The sequence below is a fragment of the Teleopsis dalmanni genome, chromosome X (assembly GCF_002237135.1).
Source record: "Teleopsis dalmanni isolate 2A chromosome X, ASM223713v2, whole genome shotgun sequence".
NCBI classification, from domain to species: domain Eukaryota; kingdom Metazoa; phylum Arthropoda; class Insecta; order Diptera; family Diopsidae; genus Teleopsis; species Teleopsis dalmanni.
Window position 1 is genome coordinate 12212711 of NC_051848.1, and position 20952 is coordinate 12233662.

At 29.4% G+C, this 20952-nt stretch overlaps 3 protein-coding genes across 5 annotated transcripts; 1 reads left to right on the forward strand and 2 right to left on the reverse strand.

Annotated features, from left to right (window-relative positions):
* Positions 1 to 2040: 2040 nt before the first annotated feature.
* LOC119687771 (major facilitator superfamily domain-containing protein 1) lies at positions 2041 to 8240 on the reverse strand. Of its 3 annotated transcripts, none has more exons than XM_038102240.1 (8): positions 8058 to 8240; positions 6252 to 6945; positions 4129 to 4656; positions 3905 to 4070; positions 3524 to 3835; positions 3344 to 3462; positions 2460 to 2559; positions 2041 to 2339 (listed from the first exon to the last, which is right to left on the reverse strand). In XM_038102240.1, exons 2-8 carry the CDS (start codon positions 6445 to 6447, stop codon positions 2276 to 2278), a joined length of 1485 nt encoding a protein of 494 aa, XP_037958168.1. In that variant the 5' UTR covers positions 6448 to 6945; positions 8058 to 8240; the 3' UTR covers positions 2041 to 2275. The 3 variants fall into 3 exon arrangements, with proteins under 3 accessions (XP_037958168.1, XP_037958170.1, XP_037958169.1); XM_038102242.1 differs by having other exon boundaries at positions 2417 to 2559; XM_038102241.1 differs by lacking the exon at positions 8058 to 8240 and adding an exon at positions 7245 to 7554.
* Positions 8241 to 14197: 5957 nt separating this feature from the next.
* LOC119662119 (etoposide-induced protein 2.4 homolog) lies at positions 14198 to 16049 on the forward strand. The gene is made up of 5 exons (XM_038071674.1): positions 14198 to 14363; positions 14432 to 14736; positions 14811 to 15410; positions 15479 to 15553; positions 15616 to 16049. The coding sequence occupies exons 1-5, from the start codon at positions 14349 to 14351 to the stop codon at positions 15728 to 15730; spliced, it is 1110 nt and encodes a 369-aa protein (XP_037927602.1). The 5' UTR covers positions 14198 to 14348; the 3' UTR covers positions 15731 to 16049.
* A 1973-nt stretch (positions 16050 to 18022) lies between these two features.
* Positions 18023 to 19462, reverse strand: LOC119662113 (transforming growth factor beta regulator 1). Its single transcript, XM_038071667.1, has 2 exons — positions 19245 to 19462; positions 18023 to 18987 (listed from the first exon to the last, which is right to left on the reverse strand). The coding sequence occupies exons 1-2, from the start codon at positions 19356 to 19358 to the stop codon at positions 18031 to 18033; spliced, it is 1071 nt and encodes a 356-aa protein (XP_037927595.1). The 5' UTR covers positions 19359 to 19462; the 3' UTR covers positions 18023 to 18030.
* Between the last annotated feature and the right edge of the window lie 1490 nt (positions 19463 to 20952).

The following is a 20952-nucleotide window of genomic DNA, read 5'->3' on the forward strand; positions in this document are numbered from 1 at the left end:
ACGAAAAAAAAAAAAATTAAAATTATTTTAAATCATTTGACTCTTCATATATTTATATTTACAATATAATGTATTTCAATAAGGATATATATTATTTAAAACATATAAAAACTTTATTAATAATTGTTAAGTTTTTGAATTCTTTTTGATTTTGTATTATTATTTACGAACAATTAATTATCAACATATACACATATAAAATCGTTTGCTAATGTATTTATATAACAGTCTAGTCTTTCGTTGCTTTATATAATCCAATTCAATTTTATTAAACTTGTTTTCAAATTTTGTAAAAAAAATTGTAACTTATTTTCACTTTATAGAACTTTTCTAATAAGACAATAAAAAGTAAAAAAAATAAAAATACACATAAAAATGAAAGATTGTCTTTCATGTTTTACTTATATACAATTTATAGCGTTACGTCATAGTTTTGTAGATTTGTTTTTCTTCTAACACTTAAGAGTCGGCAAAGTTGATGCTATCCTTGACCTAAGCAGAAACGATATTAAAATCTATACTGAACTTCTTACAGGACACTGTAGACTTAATTACCACATGAAGATTATAGGTGCGGTAGAAAGTGACTTCTGTCGACTCTGTCATGAGGAGAAGGAAACATCAGAACATGTTCTATGCAACTGCCCAGCGGTGGCAAGACGTCCCAAATCAAGTAAGTAAAATTAAGCCCACAGCAATTACAAGGTTTATAAATAGTCTAAAATTGTCCTAGTTGGGCCTTTAGGCGCACAATAGATCTTTTAGGTCGGGGTACTTTAATAGCCAATTACGTAATAATAATAATAATAATACAATATCCTAAAGTCCATATATTTATTAATCATCAATGATACTGACAACTAACTGCCTGCTTAGTAACGTATCTGGTATTATGTATGACGCGCATGCTTGTAAAGAAGAGAAACACTGAATAGAGAAATAAAATTCAATTTTATTAATAGTTGAACCTGATAATACTAATTGTCTTAATATTGTTATAAGAAATCAGCTATCAGCTGAGCACCAATTCAACCTTTTAATTTTATATTAAATAGTAGGACTTAAAGTAAGTGATCTAAAGTAATTGCTTAGTATTTCTCGTAATTGCTTAGTATATCAACAGTAAGTTGTTGTTCTTGTTGTTGTTGTAGCACGTGGCGATATATTTGTGTAGTCCCTTTTAGGGAAGGTGATCGACACTTAATCGTTGAACGCGCCACCACGGCTCCGTGATGTAGGTTGCGGTCGTTGTTGAAACCATTATAATTCTCGGAATATTCTGAAAGCACATCTACTTTATGAACCTCTTTTGGGAGGAGTAAGCAGCTTGATCACTTTCATCACTGGGTTCAATTTAACATTAAAGGTTATATATATAAACCAAAAATCCAGACATCATTAATTTTTTATGTAAAAAATTTCTAGGTACTGTAACATGACATAATTCGAAATTTTTCCTATTTTTAATATAAAAATTGTATAAAATTCAATCAATCTAATATTTATTTATACAATATTTATTTATATATAATATTTATATATACTACATAATATTTATATATACGATATAATATTAATATACATGTATATAATATTTATGTATATATAATATTTAATATATAAACTAATCGTATCGCTACTAAAACTTTAAGATCATCATTAATTCCATTATTATTGACATAGAAAACATTGATAATGATTTTTAATAGTCTAAATAAGACTTAAAAAGTTTATTTAAATTAAAATTTAAATATTTTATTTATTATTTACTAATTGATTATTATGAATTTTTCATTGTATAGTATAGTACAACAGAAATTCACACTCATAAAAGTTATAAAAAAAATCACAAAATAATTGATAAAAGTCGAACAGTTTTTTAAATAAAATACCAATTGCTATTTGCGATATGTACATATATAGTTACAAATAAAGTGGATATTAAAAATAAAACATAATGATTTGTATATTGCTATAAATACATTTGTGAGTTTCGATCACCGATCACTATTGATATCATATAAAATAACTGCTTAACAATAAAAACTAAATAAAAATTTTATTAAAATTTTTGTTATATATATTCATCAACAGCATATAATTCTATAAGACAATAATTAAATATTACAAAATATATTTTAAAATGGTAACAGTTCAATTTATATATATAAACGCAAGATCTGATAGTTGAATTGTTCTAATTTTGATTTTGAGGAATCATTTTGTTGCAGTTGAAACAGTTAACAGATAACAGGTAACATGCAGAGATAAACGTTTAATTATCCAGTAACGGCTCCTGATCACTGGAGTAGCCGGCATCGTGCGTATTTGTCGCAGTACTAAAGACATTAAAAGAAATAAATAAAATAATTGTGATCAAATTTAAATAATATTTTATAATTATTCGTAATTATACCCGTAAATTTAGTACTTAATATCAATTTTGAAACTTGTCATACATTGTGTTGGAGTATTGTACACGTTGGGCTGGTGTCATATTAAGATTGCCTTTTATTTTCTTATCGTAGGCCCAAATAATGCATGTCGCAATTAAGGCAACTGTAAACAAAGTAATTTTATATTTACATCACATTAGAACATATATATAATAATGATTAATATGTAACAAGACTTAATTGTATTATTTATTAAATATACATATATTTTTTTTTTAATTTGATATATTGTTTAGATAGTTTACTTCCCAATTATTTTTGGTCAGAAAAAAAATCGTAATAACTAAAAACGCTAGCTATGGTTAAGATGATGATACAAAATATGAATACCTACTTAATCCGAACTCATAATTTTGATCCCATTGAAAGCTATTTCTGTATTGATAAAATATTTCGACTTTTAAATTTTACTAAAATGATGCATATGTATTTCTTTAAAGTTTTTAATGAAATACAAGTACAGATAAAAAAAAGTTTTCGTTGTTACCGATAGAGTAGATATAAAGCATTTCCTTCATTATTCCTGTTACCACGGCATTATTTACTAATAACTTAGGCTAACGTTTTTACATTATAACATGCTACTTAGCCCACCAATTACCACCCACCCCACTACTAAGATTTATGAGAATCTAATCTTAACACAATTTTTAGGAGACTTAAGCTTCTGTATAGATGTTTTCAGAAAGTCGTTCTCTTCTGTCAGTAAAACGTTCAAACTAAGTGATTATAAGGAATATCTAAATATGCTTACGTTATTAAGATAAATTATGGCATGCATTAGTATAAGTTTAATTACAATAGTTTAATAGTATATACTTTGAATTCATATATGTTAAAAATTATATAAAAACAATAACATAAAACCATAAGATTATGTAACTTACTTGTCAACCAGCTAATGAAAAACAGTTCTACCCATATATAATTATCTGGAGTTTTATCCACAATCATACCAGCAACAATTGTTATTACAGCAAGACCAAGATTTTGCACAGATTGACAGCTGCAGTAACAAAAATGTTTAATTACATATATAAAAAAACTATACTTTCACACAAACTCACAATCCATAAGCAGTTCCTAACTGATAGTCTGGAATAATTAAAGCAACAAGTGGCCACAAGCTAGCGGCAAGCATGGAATATGATAGACCCATAATAATCATACCAACGTATGGATTAACCATAGTAAAAGCTAGCAACGAATGGGCTCCAATAGTTGACAATGTTGCAGTAAATACCCAAGAAACATTGCAGCCAGTTTTGTCAATGACAAAACCGAAAACTGGTGAAGCAACAGCTGCTATTAAATAGACAATTGAGTTGACGTTATTAGCTGCATCAGCCGGAAAATCGAATTTTTTCATGAAAAAGGTCCTATGCAAAAATTGAATAAGATACAATTTAATAACTTCAAAAACTCTATTTAAAAAATATCATACTTACTTTCCAAGAGCAATAAATGGAAATATGGCTACATAATATGCCACGCATATTATGGAAACCATCCAAAAAGAAACTTTGAAAGTCACTACATCACTTAGTTTTGCTATTTCACCAGATGCGTTATTGTTGCGTTGAAGGATACGTTCGGCTCTTTTATCCATCCAGCCTAAAACACAATAAAAAAATAGAGAATAATGCTATTTTGAAAGAGTCAACCTAAATACCTAATATTAATGCACACAACAAGGATAAAACACAGGTTCCTGCAGCGAGAAGCAACACAACGCCAATTGCTTCGTGGCCCTGATAGAATTTATGCACGTAATTGTAAATTGGTTGCATTACCCAAAAGTTAACAGTACTGCCAAGCCGTGCCACTGATAGCTGCAATCCAAACACCATGTTAAGTTCTTTTCCTTTAAACCACAATACTGCATAGTTATTTTGTGCAACCGCAAGAGATTCGGCGCCGATACCAAATATAAATCTTCCTAATATCATTATCCAAAACGTGCCTAATATGCCGCCAGATGCGAATAATAATTGTCCGATGAGTAAAATAAAAAGATATATAATAGTGCCTAAACGTATTCCAAATATACGATCAATCAAGAAACCGCCAACAAAACACAAGATTACATTTGGCCATGAGTAAATGGAATAGATGAGCGTAAATTCTGTAGTAGTCAGATTGAGATCTTGTTTAAAAACTTCCTGCAGCGCACCGGGATTATCATAACAAAAGTATGAACCTAAAAAAATTAAACACAAATAATATATATTAATGTTATTTTTTTTATAATTTTAAATTTTCAAAAACTTTAAGTAAAATACATCACATTCCCACTATAATACATTGTTTCATTGTATGATATTTGTAGTGAGTATTTGATGTATATAGTATACTTTTATATTACACTAAATAGAAATCTGACCCCAACTAAGCGGTTTGCCAAGATCATCCATGGCGTAATATCAATTACTTTGTGAAGGGTGAGTAGCTACTAACACCCGTTTAGTGTCGAATTTTGAGGGGTTTAAAAGCGTGACTTTCTCTCCGTAAACAATTTCTTGTAGTGTTTAACTTATATATATTTAGGATTTAACACAGGTATGAAATCAATATCGATTTGAATATTGATTACAGGCACAGTAACTCCTCATCATTTTCTGTTATGGGCTAAATGAATTTAAATGTAGTCATGCTGCCAGTTGTGATGCACTATTTCTGTAGCATTCAACTTATAATGTTTCGGATAAATGAGTAAAAATGTACGAGTTTTGCTACAGTTATTCCTATTTGAAAGATAACTGCTGCGTATGATCATGCTGGATCATAATTGCCATATTGTAACGATTTTAAAACTATAACTAAAGTTGCTTTAATATAATATAATTCAATTTAAACATTAATATCGTAATGTAAACGGAATATAGATCTAGTACTACACAATCGAAAAGAAGGAACAAATAAAAGAGTTGACTTTATCGTGTCGAAAAAATGAGGACTTTGAAGTCGATCAAAAAATTTATAAAATTTTATATATTCTGCGCTTATATAACTATTTCTTTGTAATCGTATTATTCTATATTTCCATATGAAAAATAAACAAAAGATAAACAGATAACTCATAGGGATTTGTAAAGCAGATAATATAAAAATAATTACAAGACGAATACATGGATTAGGATAAGTATTAGCTGTATGAAAGAGGAAGGATTTATTTGGGAGTGAGAGTGGATTGTGGGCTGGGTGGGATTCAAGTTGAAGTCAACCAGAATCAAGACGGAGAAACCAGGCCGCTTTTATGAGACAGGTCCAAAGGTCAATTGAAAGGCCAAAGGTCAGGTTTATGTAGGAAAACAGATGAGTATACTAAATCGTAATATTCGTACGGCTTGAAAAAATCGGGGAACCATTGCATCAAATGTTTTAAATTGAATAAAACAATCAACAATATGTGCTTTATTATAGCAAAATTAAATTTAAAAATTATATTAATCAAATGCAATTGGCTTTCTATATCCTTTAGAATATCTAACTATGAAAAAATTTAGATTTTTTTCTCTCTATTAGGAGGGTGTGTACCCACATTGGATGGGCCAAAACGTCGTTAATACCAAAATTTATTTTTAACTGTTAGAAGTTTGTTGACAAGAAGTATTCGCTAAAACGATAGATCGATGTATATAAGAACACAAATTTAAGTTTTGAGATACTATTTGATAGCCAGAACTACAAAATTACAAACACTCTCTGTATAATATACAGATTAAAATTATGTGGCATACAAACTGCAGCATGATAGCGATATACAGATATACATATATGTTCATTTCAACTTACCAAATCCAAGTAAACACATAAAAACCAAAGCAATAAAACGATGAAGGACTCCCGACGGATTGCAGCAAGCAGTAGCACCGCATCCTGTGGGCTGTAAATCTAACTCATTATCTTCCTGACTGCGACGAGTTGGTGCACGTTCCAATTGATCATTTTCCACAATAGGCAGTCTATCATCTTCCATGATAGAATCCATTCTTACTAATTTCTATAAAAGCAAACACTCAAATCTCTATATGCAGTAATGCGTGTTTGCGTTTCACTAGTTCAAAATGTACTGCGACCGCGACTGCGACTACGGCTACTGCTCCTTGTAATACTTTGTTTCCGTTATTGCACTGTGTGTTGTATTAGTGAATACAGTTTGTTATCTTTTATATTCTGTTTTATTTTGTCTTTGTTGTAATATTTTCGTTACTATATATGTATGTTCTCTTTGATATTTCAATGAGGGCGTATGGAATAGAGCTTCTTATCGGTATTTATGCAAAATATTAAACAATAGAACAAAATAATATTACGGCAAACAGAAGTGTTATTTCAATTCTAATCAGAGCGTCTAAGCCTTATCGGTTTGAGACCCCTATTATTATCTCTGATCGTTAAAACTTACAATATTTTTTGTTTATATTTTTGATATAAATAAACGCACTAATACTCAGTCGAGGTTGGGGTTCGTTCAAACAATAGTAATCTGCAATTAGAAAAAAATAAAAACTTTGATTAATACAAATGTAATTAAATGAATTTTGCAAATTCTAATTATTTATTGAAATCAAAATCGTCATCATCTCACACAGATGAATAATAATTTTCAAATTGTTATCCAATAATTTCATTTAGTAATTTAGTAAAGTTGATGTTCCATTATCAGCATAAGGTGATAATTTCCCTTATGCTAGTTAGTTATTAGAGATAATTATAATTAAACAGATTTATTTGAAGTCGTAAAAATATAAAAATGAATTAACGTAATTGCCATTGATGCTTTACCTACAATTATGCGGGTGTATCTACAGGCGAATATTTCACATAATCTATATACTTAATGATATACATATGTATGTATGTATCTATGCAATTAACTCTGGTATGGTTTTTTAATTTGTCTGTCGTCTTCTGCAGGGGTGACTTGTACTCCTTAACGATTTTCACAAGTATTTCACACCATATGGAAAGAGAAATTATAAATTATAACGCCCGAGGTCACAACCGCCGTCTCCTGTTGCATGTAATCAGAAAATTAAATATATATACAACTTCAATTTCATTTTTAATCAATTTTACTGCGGTCAGTGGATACGATGATTCACCAATAAATAACTTGTTGATATATGTAAGTTTATCCGATAAATTTGGTACGAGGCGTTTCGAATTTCACACTTCAAATAAATTTGCGTCTTTGGTGCACAGTATATGACGTTATTTATGTATGTAAAATTTTAAATGTATATGCACAAAATTGGATAAAACGCTTATTGGCACAAAATAATTGCAAGTTTGCTAGTTAAACACACAAATGTTTTCTTTGTTTTTAATTAAGCAAAGCCATAAGCAAAATTAAATAACAAACTCAACTACGTAGATATATATACATATATGTTTTAATTAATTATTATTTTTCTGAATAATATTAAACTGTTTAACTATGACATGTCATTTTTTATATGCATTAACCAAAGTACTAACAATTCAATTGAACGCAATTTACGCACATACGGATTTAACTTTTTTTGCAATAAAAGAATTGAAAATCTTTTTCAATTTTCAAAATTTTTTAATTAATTGTAAACACAATAAACTTACCAAATCTGTTACACTTTCGTCAAATTATTCGTTGCCAATGTAAAATAATTTCTTGTTTTTGAAATACTATAACATCACAATATGCAAAATATAATTAAATTTTCTCTAAAGTATCTCGTATACTAGAAAGCCTCAAATTACTTCGTCTACCTGTGCTGTAGACAAGTTACAAAACCAACAACAAACAAATGTTTTCTTTCTTTGTTTTTCTTTTTCTTTTAAACAGTGCTGCAAATCAAAGCATTACAATTATATTTGATACACTTTACAGAGTTGCATTTTCAAACAAAACATCTTTTTTTGACATTTGAAGTAGTTAAATGCAAACATTGTTTTTATATGCAAATATGTATAATTATAGGGGTATTCAAGATCTCTATTCATCGTTGAATGTGCATCAATGCAAACTTAAAGAATCGTGAATGCATTTTGTGCATATTAGTCTTGCAAATATTTAGAACAGATATTTTTGTTTATGTATTTATTTATTTGTAAAATATAGCTCAGATTCGATATGCATAATTTTAACGATGCCTAGAAAAAGTGAAAAGCAGAATATATTAAATACTATGCCAGATTTTGCTGTTGCCGAATTAATGGGTAATTTAGATATGTGCATTTGTATGTATAATATCGCACTTTCTTGGATGTAAAATAAACACATAATCAAACAATTGTCAACAAAACTTAACAGTTTCGCTAGAGTGTTACCCAGCGAACAGTATAAAAAGTAGTACCATTCACAATAGAGCCTTGAAAATCATATATGCAAGACGTAATTGGTGTTGAAAATATGATCAATATGACTAAATTATGATCAATTGATTGGCTTGGAAATCAATTACAGAATCATAAGAAGGGGAATTGTTTTTGTAAAATCAAAAAATTTTACACATGCAGTGATACACAAAAATCCTTAATACCCTTTATAATTTTATTTAACTTTTCACTTTTAAATTTTTTTGTCAAAAATCATATATAAACAAAAATTCAAACAAAATTCAAAAATTTCATAAATTTGAAAATTGGGAAAGATATAGACTAGCATGCGTTTTTTGCTACACTTGCGAGTCACCGAAGACGCTTTATATACACGTATTATTTTCGAATTTTGTCTGGAAAAAAATTGTTTGTCAATAAAAAAGTAAGAATTTTTACAAAAGCTTGCCAGAAATGTAATCAGTGTAATCACATCTATGTTAAACTATATCTTATATAACGGCCTATATGTAGATTCTTATAGATTCTGATTCTTATAGAATGAGCCTATTGTGAATGTTTACTGGAAATTTGTAGCAAAACTCCAATCATATTTTAAATATATAATAAAAATTGCTTTCATTGCTCTTCTAATATTCATTTTGTTTTCTTTTATTTAAACTAATTAATTTGTAGTGTTTACAATTTTTATATTTCATGTTGTACACAATATAACAAAAAACTTATGTCAAAAATAACCGTTTAACATATTTTAAAAGTGATGCCAATTTGTTTCAACCAGACTTAATGCTATTTTTTTTCCAACTCTGAAAGAAAAAATTACGGCAATTGTCAAATTTATTTAAGTTATTTAAAATGTAAATTTATTATTTAGTTCTTGAAAATAAAATAAATAAAGTAAAATAAAACAAACACACTCCTATAATTTTCTGCAATAAGTACTGAACACACAAAATCTTATTAGTAAATTCTATTATTTATACAAAAATTTGTGCTAATTTGTGTAATGGGCGTTCATTTGCATTTTATGCTCTCCTTTTAACTTTTGCTTACGAATAATTTCACTACGAATAATAATCGCAAATCCGGATATTCGAAGACTGGATTTATAAGAAATGCGATTTTTTTTCAACTCCGGTGACTTCGTTATTATCCGATTAATCGAATAACCGAATAGCATCGGTTTTGAAAATACTCGAATAATATGAACAGCACGAGTTAATAGTGCTAACACAAAACAGTTTACCTAGCTTTATAAGACTTACTCCAACATATAAAAACCTAGGGCTCATTCAGCGGGTTTGTGCTATTTGTAGGAACTAGCAACTTACGTCTTGCTAGTTATACATTGTTTACTGAAAAAAATGTTACTCTTTTTTTTAATTTACGCAACACTATTAAATTTAAAACCTGATTAATTGGCCATAACTACTCATGATCCGATTTCGAAGTGCTTCTTTGATTTCATCACTACATCGAAAACATGGTCTACCCCTACGCCTTCACCCTCCCACTGCAATGATATTTGCATTTTTGAGCACATTCTTCCATTCGTGCAAACTAAACAAAGCCAACGAAGCCGCTGAATATTATTTAGCTAAATGATGTCAATGTTGTAATAAGGTTCATACATCTCGCTGGTCATTCTAAATCGACAGTCGTCATTAACTCGTAGAGAACCAACGATCTCAAGAAGAACTTTCCTGTTGAAAATTCTCAGTTAAGCTTTATCATTCTGTGGTAATCTACTGAGTCCAGTGACACTGTGATCAGTGCATTTCTAAAAGGCGAAATTGCTGTTATAATGGCCAGATAATAGCTTAGAGAAATGTTCTTTCCAGATTTTTAGTACATGTTGTGTATCTGAAACTAAATTACCATTTGCGTTATACATGTTGATGCGTCAGGTTAAATGGCTTGGTTTAGACAGTTGACTTTTTATGAAACTTACGAACATCATTCCTGTTGCTACACAGCTCGATTTATTCTCGTTCCTCCCATTCTTAATCTCGTTTTTTTCATCTGAAGAGAATGTCTTTTCCTTCCTCATTTGCAGATATTGTTCGCGAACGGTTCGCGTAGTTGTCTAATCTTCAGAATAGACACTCTTCATCGAACCATTGGTTTTGCCGAGGTGGGCGCTGGAAACCAAGAACCTTTTCCACATTAGCAAGTAGGAAATGACAGACATGTCCTTATTGTCATCTGGCATTATCAAGATGAGAGGGTTAATTATTCAATCGGTTAGAGAGTGAAGCGGTGAAGATTTGAGTTGCTTCGCATTATCTGATAAATTTTTTTTTTCGAGTCTATAATTAAATCACTAAATGAATGTACGTTCAGCACATTTGAAGCGTTGCTTGTGTTAAAATGGAAGTAATCAATCTAATCGAGGGAGAGTCATATTGCTTTATGAATATTACGCTGGGGGAGTATAGTGCTACATAAAACCATGTTTTGCATCGCAGCAAAATTAATCAGACGGGTTAATCAGAGATGGGTTCATGAAGACTATATTTTTCGACCATTGGACCAAAAATTCCTTCTCTCTCGATCTATGTTTTAAAATTTTCGAGTACAATTTTAATATCGTGATCGGGAGAGTAGTCATAAATTCTTTCGAGTCTTGCGTAGAGATTATCTTTGCTTAAGTCCTCCCATTCATCTGTCAGTGCAGGTATGTAAATTAAATTGATTTTTAAAAATTTTCCTTTAATGCGGATAGTGGCAAGCCTTTTGTTCACTAAAATGAACTGTTGAACTAAATTTAAAGGTCTCTTGCTAACAACAAAGCCACTTTAATATTCATGGCTGTTTGTATGGTAGCTGTAGTAGATGAGTTGCGCAATTCGCTTTTTAGAGCAACTTTGTTCTGTTCATCGCATTTCCTGCATTATGTAACGCCAACATTACATTTGTTAAAAGCATCCACTCTTAATGTCCGTAAATCATGGTACTTAGTTCATTTAAGGGGTCGTCAACATTATGTGTCGATATCCGAGGCTTCCCTTTTACGTTCTTTTAGTTCATTACGCTGCGATGGCCAGATAATAACCTTGGGGAACCACGTGTTGGCTGTGTAACAACTTGAATTGAAGACGCCAAGGATTGCGGTTGCATTTTTTAAGTTGAATGTAATTAGATATGTTGCCCTGTGTACTTGCTCTCATGGGTTCACGGGCCGTAAAAAGGAATAAAAGTAAATATGAAAATAAAACCATATATCCTCTCTAAGAAAAGAAGTTTAGATCCAAGAAATCGGAACTATTCATTCGTACTTAATTTGTTTGAATAAATACACAAATATTTTTAAATTTCGTATATATATTTTTAATTATGATGAATTTTTTTACTGTGAATTCACAACAGAATATATGAATTCTGAACAGAATGTGTGGATTCTGAACAGAATACTCTATAAAGAATTATAAAAAGTAATTAACTAATTAACAACAGAGAAACAAATTAAAAAATAGCAATCAATGAATGCGTTGCGATGCTACATTGCTACATTATGATTTGCTATTTTTGCTTCATTGCTATAGCCGGCACCCGATTCGACAGACAACAACCAACTACCAGGTTGCTAAATGATAGTTACGTGCTACAAATCAATACTTTATATTTTATCTCGTTTGACATATTATGCAGTAAAGAATTAACTCTATTTGACACTTGATGTTTGGAAAGAAGTTCATTCATTTGGACTACAATTACATATGATGTGAGTTCAGTGTCATACCGATTACCAGAATACTCTGAACTATATCTTTTAAGCTAAAATGTTCACTACTTAAATAGCACACTGAATACACTGAAATGAACGCAAAGAGAATTGCTGTATTGACAATCAGGCCATTAATGCATTGTTAATACATATAATCTCTTCTCGAAACTGACCTGAGTCCAAACAAACTATTGACTTCTTAAAGCTCCATATGTTCTGGTATCCTGGACATAGAGACGTGCCCATAAAAATGTCATACAAGGTCCTCATTAGACAATAACATTACAAAGGCAAACAGAAAAAAATAAACAAATTAATTGTTTAAAAAAAAAATTCTTCATCAATGAAACGTAAATACTTATAAAAATGTGTTGATAATGTAAATCAAGGCTTCCGAAGAATTTATATTATCAGCGGAAAAGCAAAACTAATAAGTAGACAAGAGTAAAAACCTATTGTTCGATTGGGTCTCACATAGATTGTTAACAATTCTTCAAATTTAACTACTGCTTAAGTATTTAAGTTCTCATACCGTGTACGAAACAGTCTTTAATATTATCAAGTATCATTGACATCGGTCTCTAAAGGAAAATAATGACGTCTCTAAAGCTGGTAGTAATAGGGATAGCAACCACCAAGTATTCCTTATCAGCATTCTTTCCATATAATTAATAAATAATATTTAAAGTGATCTTAACGGACATCTTTAACAAATAATCTAGGTACCTATGGGTTTATTCCTAGTATTTGGTGTTAACTTTAACAACATATGTAGATACTTCCAATAATTAAGTCAGATTAAAATAAGTTGTTATTATGTTTTAAGAAATTTTATGCACGTCCTTGACAAGTATTGTTAAGGGTATGTCATATTAGATGATACCTGATAACCCGTGCACGCTACTTTTTTTCCGCTGAATAGAACTCATACTTAGATATTTCTAATAACTGATTCAGGTGGAAATATGTGTTATTTTATTAAACGTAATTTTATGCACGTCCTTGAGAAGTATAACTTGTTAACTAAAACCAAGGGCATTCTATTCGGTGTCAACTAAAATAGACTACATAGATATTTGTAATATCTATTTAAGGTTAAACTAAGTTTTAAAGTGTTTATAGTGATCTTAACGAAGTATTTAACAAGTATTCTATGTACTAGGCTTCTAATAACTAATTCAGGTAAAATTAAGTGTTAATGTACTTAAAGCTATCTAAAAGATTTCTGTTACCGTTCGATGGAACTGAGTATGTTCAAAATGCAGAGTACGTATCTTCTAAATTTGATCATCTAGAGAAGCCTATAAAATAGATACAAAACCATTAGCTAACAGTATATGGTTGTTTGTGAAATAGTTTTATTAAAAATTATATTATCTAAAAAAAAAATGATTTAATTATCAAGAGTTATATACACTGATTGATTTGAGATCACTAAAAGGATTCCGCTCCTCAGTTCAATAGATCATCGATTAAAACTAGTGTAAGTCGAAATTAGATCATTCCAACCTGTAGCTTTTGTTGATTTATAAGATTTATAAATGTTTAAAAAAGATTGTTATATAAATTTTTGCTGAAAAATAGTTATAAATTATAATAGTTATAATTTTTTTAAACAATCAAATTGTTCAAAAATACAACGCTGTTAATGTAATTTATAAATATAATAACCAAAAACAACAACAGGAATAACAACAAAGACCTTCTTGTACTATAAACACGCAGCTGAGTAAAGTGGCAAAAAGGCACCCAAACAGGAGTTAATGCATTTGTCTCGTCAAATGCATTCAAAGAGCAAATGATATTTAGGATAACAGCACGATTTGTTTTGAGTAGTGTCAGTAATGGATACATTTAAGGTATGTGGTGTTAGGTCACAAAAATAGGTCATTTGTCATCATGACTTTGTTATTTATTTGTTGCGTAGAATATATGTACTGGAGTGTTTTATGGCTTTTGGGACAGCATAAAAGGAATTTCTCTCCTCTTTTCTATTGATGCAGAAATACATAGACATAATGCGGAAAAAGAAATGGAAAAGCAGCTACGTTTAAATCAACACAAATATATAAGACGAACACCATCACCTACACCCTCATCAGCATCAGCCATGTTTCGTCAAATTAAAGAAAGTGAAATGACAGAATTTAAACTTCGTGACAGCTCAGATGAGCGAAGTTTAGAAAGCATTAGGAAACCATCTACGACTTCAATAGAAAAAACTCCTAAAGGGTAAAATATGAACTATAACAGAAGTACTGATTTAACTACAATTCCTAAATTACTATCTTTCTTTCTTTCTTTAGAGAAATGAAGGTGACCAAACAAATTCTGAAATGTTGCGCTTTAAATGGAGGGTTTACGTGGCTTAGTATAATCATTTTTGAACAATTTCTGCTACCAACTATAAAATTAGTGTTAACACTGTGCTATGGTGACAACTCACAAGAACTGCATACAGTGTGGGCTTGGTTACAGCCCATACTATCAATTATATTTGGGATGATGTGGGTTTTGCCAATTTTTCTATTAAGCAAATTAGTAAGTTCTCTATGGTTCGCAGATATAGCGAACGCTGCATATCGTGTCCGAAAAGGTCGTCCACAAATGATACCGAACATAAGTAAGCTTGTCGCAGACTTTCTTTTCAGTTTAGTGGTGCAGGCGTTGTTCCTAGTGCAGAGCATGTTAATTAATTTATTACCTTTACGATATCTTGGCACAATGCTGTGTTTTGTTCACCTCTGTTTGCTTTATTCTTTATATTCATTTGAATATAAGTGGTTCAATATGGGTTGGGAGCTGCACAGGCGATTGAGCTATATCGAAAACAATTGGCCATATTTTATTGGATTTGGTATACCACTTACAATTTTGACAAATTTGTCAACGTCCGTTATTGTTAGGTAAGTTTTGCTTAATAATAAAATTTAAGTACTATAATCTATCTTCTAATATCTTCTAATTTTTGCAGTAGTTGCATATTTTCTATATTTTTTCCACTATTCATACTTAGTGGCAACGAAGCGAAACCGTTGATCGGAACCACGTAAGTTTTTAAAAATTGATAAATTTCACAACTATTTTTAATTATATTTTAAAATAATATAGCGATGTTCCCATGCGCCTTTTTTCACCGGTAATTTTTGTATCAAATTTATTTTTCCGAAATTCCGACAATCGCGCAAGGAAAAAACTGCCAAACAAACATCAAAGAAGTAACTAACGTAAAAGTATGTCATATACTTATATATATGTATATATATATATATATTTGGAGAGGGACCGATAAATAATGATATCTAGGTTAAAATAAGTAAAAAATTTGCGAAAACTGATACAACGATGGCTAGCCTTTTTGTAATCCATTTATTTATGTGTGTACATTGTGACTATATTTTTAATAATGTATGAATTTATATTTTTTCTATTAGATACATATACATATTTAGTTAAATTTTTTTTTTAAATATATGCATAGGTATGTTTTTACCTATAATTCAGTCCGCTTTATATTCCTCTCATTACCTTGACTTGACATTAAAGTTTTTGAAATCGTTTGTAATTTTATAAATATACTTAATAAAAATAAATGTTTATTGCATACAAATATATATTTTTATATCTAACATTTAGACTTCCAATGTGTATCTCACATTTAGTAAAATTTTTCAAATATATAGTGTTTTTTTTAGGAACTTACAATTTGAGCAAATTAATTGTACATATGTTTTTTTTGATTTTTTTGAATGATTTTATGGGATTCAATTGGAAATAGTTTTCTTGGTGACTGCATTTTTAATCTACAATTTTGCATAACTTTTCGAATAATTAAAACTAGCACAGTTAGTCTTTGCATCAAAAGCTGGAATCGTGTTGATTTGGCGGTCAATGTAGTTGATCAATGTCTTTAAATACTTCTACAAAAAAATACTATACTGACGGTAAACCTTAAGACCAAAGAGGCCACATTACAGTTTCATTTTTGAGGATAATAAATTCATCAAACTCTTTATTTAATGTCTCGTTGATTTCACTGACAATATAAAACATGGTACACTCTGTCGTTAAAACTAAGAGTCATCTAAGGCATGTACAACAAAGAAAATAATTCGTTGTTGTCCCCTCTGTTCAGGGCGCTGATATCATTTTATTTTTGGTTTGGGCTAATCATCAGTCCATAATCAGCTTCAACAGTGTATTTTTTGGGATACATCGGAAGCTGTTGTTGTATTGCTTGCAGTCCAAACGTGATAGTTTTTTTTATTAGTAAATCTACTTACACAAAAATGATGTAGTCCTCTGCAAAAGATTATTTAATAAGGATATTTGTACAAAATTATTTATAAACACGTTTTAGTAAAAAATTTTTGCCAAACAATAATTATTATAAAAATAATGTTAACCGATAGGTGAACTGCATTGATTAATGTAATTGATGAGCCACCAGATCTAGGTCACTAGATCAGATCATTCGTTTTCGATGTCCAAGCTATAATTGTATCTTCTGTCAGAGTTACAACAAGTGTATAGACTTGGAAAAGTGTAATTTAAATAAAATATATTGTTTAAGTTTAAATATTAATAAATGCTTTATATGTTTTATTCTAGTATAATTTCATTGATATGCTTTTATTATTATAAATTACTATAATAAAAATTCTAACAAATTTTATTCTCTCATTAATATAAGAATTCATATATCTAGAGTTGGTCAAGAATATAATTGCTTATGTGTCAGTTCATTTTATATTTATTTTCGAATTGTACAGTTTTTTCCTACAGAAAAGGAAAAAAAGTTTTTTTTTATAAAGAAGTTTAAAATTTTAATAATATTTACAACTTTAGACTGTTGTCTTATCAGCAGCAAAAATCCTTTAAATGATTGAACTTTGTAATGGAGTTAAAAATTAAGCAACGAATAACATCTATATTAACCTTGAACACTTTCCGGTTTAACGCCTTAATATTATTGTAAGAATTATTTTTTTTAAAGTTAATATTATTTACAAAAATATATTGGACTGTAATTCAACTACAACTCTTTTATAGTTTAGACAAACGTGCGACATTTGTGACAATTTTAATATCACTTACATACAAAAATGTGCTTGTGAGTAGGCAGGTATCCAGGTGAGAGACGTGGGGGTTGAACTCCCACCTGAAGTAAATCGAAGGACTCTATTTATAAATATGTATTATTTAAATTATTTAAAAAGTTCCCTTCGAAGTACATTTCTGGGTTCTGGGTACAGGTTTGTTAATGAGGTTTGATAATTATATATGTAAACACATTATTATACTCAAAATCGCTAATTATTGTACAATTATTATAGAAATAATATGTTTAAGTTTATTTTTGAAGAAAGAAGAAACTAAAAAACCTTCGCAAATATATCTAGAAAAACCGTATTGAAATCAACTAATAAGTATGTTTATAGTAATATAACATACAAAGTAAAAAAAATTGGAAATAAGTTCTTAAATTGGAAATAACATAAAAATCTAGAATAGCATACACACGCTTCAACTTAGCTCCAATAAAACATCAGGTGGTTGATCTCTTATCTCCGGAACAGTGTTATATGCAGATAATGCAATTAAGGATTGTAGCGCATCAAAATTTATAGTGGGATCCTTCTCTTCTGGCAAGTTAAATTTATTTTTTTTACCTGTATTAAGTCCTTTAAAGTTTTTCAAGCTTTTATAACCAGGATCCAATTTTAATAAAGCAATTACTGAAGGATTTGACAAACCAAAAAATTTTTCTCCATTTACGCATAATGGTAAACTAACAATTCCAGCCAAAGTACGCTGTAAGGCCTCTAAAATATTTTGATGACATACACTAGGAGTATCACCAACAAATATACTATCAAGATCATTATTTGGTATTATCTGAAATTGTGGGATTCCAGCGTTGTTAAGTATTTTACAAGTGTAAACACACTTATTCTGTGGATTTTTTGGATGTGCATAAATACGCGTCGAAATAAATCCCACAGGATATATCCAGTTCGTTGTGTGAAAATTTGGATTGCTTGTTATGATTTCTCCAGCTGAATGAACTAAAACGTTACACAAATTGAGTGGAAATATTGGCTTTCCGTTTGCATCCAATGTTATTTCATTTCGTAACCTTACGGAGCGTTTATCGACTTTAATAATTTTGGTCTCGATTACACGTTTTTTAGGTCCACGTTTTTTTGGTATGTTTGGAGGATTAAAGGTATTGGCTTTTATTGAAGGAATGACTTGATTTTTAAGTAAAGAGTTTTCTTGTTTCGTCGGTTTTTTCTGCTGTTGTTTTGGCTGCGCTTTAGTTTTTGGTTGTTGACGTTTTTGTTGTCTTTTTGGTACTTTATTTACAGGTTCATAACCTTCATGACGCATCAACCGTTCTGCTAAAAACTTTCTATTTTCCCGCGCTATAATGATATCTCTTTGAACTTCGGCAACTTCATCACAAAGGGCTGCGTTTTCCTGTTTTTATTTTATATTTTTGTATAATTAAAATATTCATATATAAACTAGTTTGTATTAGAGAGATTCTTAGAGCATTAATATATTCAAATTGAATTAATTTCTAATGTTATTATTTTATTTATTACGATTATCCACATCTGTTAGTGTAGGCACATTGCATATTCAGTAAATGTACTTAATATTGTGTGCATGTATATTTAAAACTGAAGATATGAATGCTCTGAAAATTTTGCTGGATGGACTATTTTACTTACAAAAATCATATCCTTTATTTGCTGTTTCAGACGTTTGTATTTCGCTTTGTATTTTAAATTCATGACTCGTGTGTGTTGAGTATTTTTATAAACAAATCCTTTTGGCTTCGACATTTATTAATAAAACAAGTTTTACAATGTTTTAGAGAAATCTGTTACGTATACAGATTTATGGTTAGTTATAAAAAAATAATATTATTCAGTATTTAATATAGAAAATATCAAATGAAAGAAAAATACAAAACACTTTTGGATGCTTGTCAACAACAACAAACTTTCGGTGTCGAAATGTCAAACTAATGAAATTTCCCCAAATATCATAGACCGCTTTCACTTTCAATCACAAATTTTCGTTGTTTGAATAGCTGTTGTCAATAATTAAAATAACAATGCAAAAATTTTTATAATGTTTGGTACAAAATAAAAAACAATTATAGCAGTGTGCGAGTTTGAGTAAATTGAAATTTTCTAGGGATTTTTGCACTGCACTTATGTAAATATTTATTTATTTATTTATTTATTTATTGCACTTATTTATTCTTTTTGGTTAAAAGTCTTCAAATTTATTTATTAAACATCTTATAAAATGTTCACAATAATAACACCTAATTTATCTAATTTTTATCTAATTTACCCTATTCGAAATTCTGGTAAATACCAACATTCGCTGCCATACCGACGTAATTTATTATTTCCCTCAATTTACCATCAATTTACTTTAGTAAAAGCACATATTAAGCAATTTCATGCGTTAATTTGTACAATATACGAACTTGATGTCTATACTGGCCAGATTTTTATGTTCAAATATATATAGGTATATACGAATTATTTCTGTAATTTGTGTGTGTGTATGAAAAGAGAATGAGAGTGTACAAAAATCTTGTAGTCGCAGAGTAGTATTAATTTCAAACAGATATTGATATAATGAAACATATTAAAATATCATTATATTTTTAAATGAGCTTGTATTATCTAACTCAACTTTATTATACACTTATCAATTAGATCTGACACACACTAATTAAGTTTGCTTAGTTCACTGAAAGCGTACAATACATAATTTATCTATAACCTTATGTTTTAATTATAATAGAGCTAATATTATCATTTGATTGGAACAATAGTATTTCATCACAATTTTAATTATAATATTATGATTTGAATTTTTTTATACAATATACTTCGTTATTAAGATACATAATTTATGTAAAGGTAAAACATATAACAAAAAAATCATATGAGATTTTCTCGATCTAGAATGGCTAAGCAACAAATTTTTCACGTATCAGGGCCATGTCACGTGGGAGAGCAAATGATCACCGATTATAAGATTTGTTGCTGACAATGTAAGCTTAAAATTATGAAGCAGTTAAATTAACAAGTAATGCGGACATCGACGCTTATTTGATCGCATACGTAACAAGGACATTACAAATAGATGACTTCTAATGTGTGTTGTGAAATAGTACTTAATTAACATTTAACAAAAAAAAAAAAAATAAACTAAACACCTTAAATATATTTGAACATACATGTAATTCAACATAACGGTTCCATATAACAAGCAACACTTTAAAATAATAATATCAAATAAATTATTTTCTTACATGTTCCGTTGTTTTCCTGTATAGTACTAACTTAATCTTGCGATTGCCAAACTAAAATTGGATTTTGAATAAAGTTTACGCACTCATAAGAATTATTT

Coding starts and splice junctions, on each gene's coding strand:
- LOC119662113 (XM_038071667.1), bottom strand. CDS start 19,358: ATGTCGAAGCCAAAAGGATTTGTTTATAAAAATACTCAACACACACGA. Junction 18,988..19,244: donor AAATAAAGGATATGATTTTT/GTAAGTAAAATA, acceptor AAATAAAAACAG/GAAAACGCAGCCCTTTGTGA.
- LOC119662119 (XM_038071674.1), top strand. Junction 14,737..14,810: donor ATAGAAAAAACTCCTAAAGG/GTAAAATATGAA, acceptor TTCTTTCTTTAG/AGAAATGAAGGTGACCAAAC. Junction 15,411..15,478: donor TCAACGTCCGTTATTGTTAG/GTAAGTTTTGCT, acceptor TAATTTTTGCAG/TAGTTGCATATTTTCTATAT.
- LOC119687771 (XM_038102240.1), bottom strand. CDS start 6,447: ATGGATTCTATCATGGAAGATGATAGACTGCCTATTGTGGAAAATGAT. Junction 3,463..3,523: donor TTAGGAACTGCTTATGGATT/GTGAGTTTGTGT, acceptor TTGTTACTGCAG/CTGTCAATCTGTGCAAAATC. Junction 2,560..3,343: donor TTTCATTAGCTGGTTGACAA/GTAAGTTACATA, acceptor CTTTGTTTACAG/TTGCCTTAATTGCGACATGC.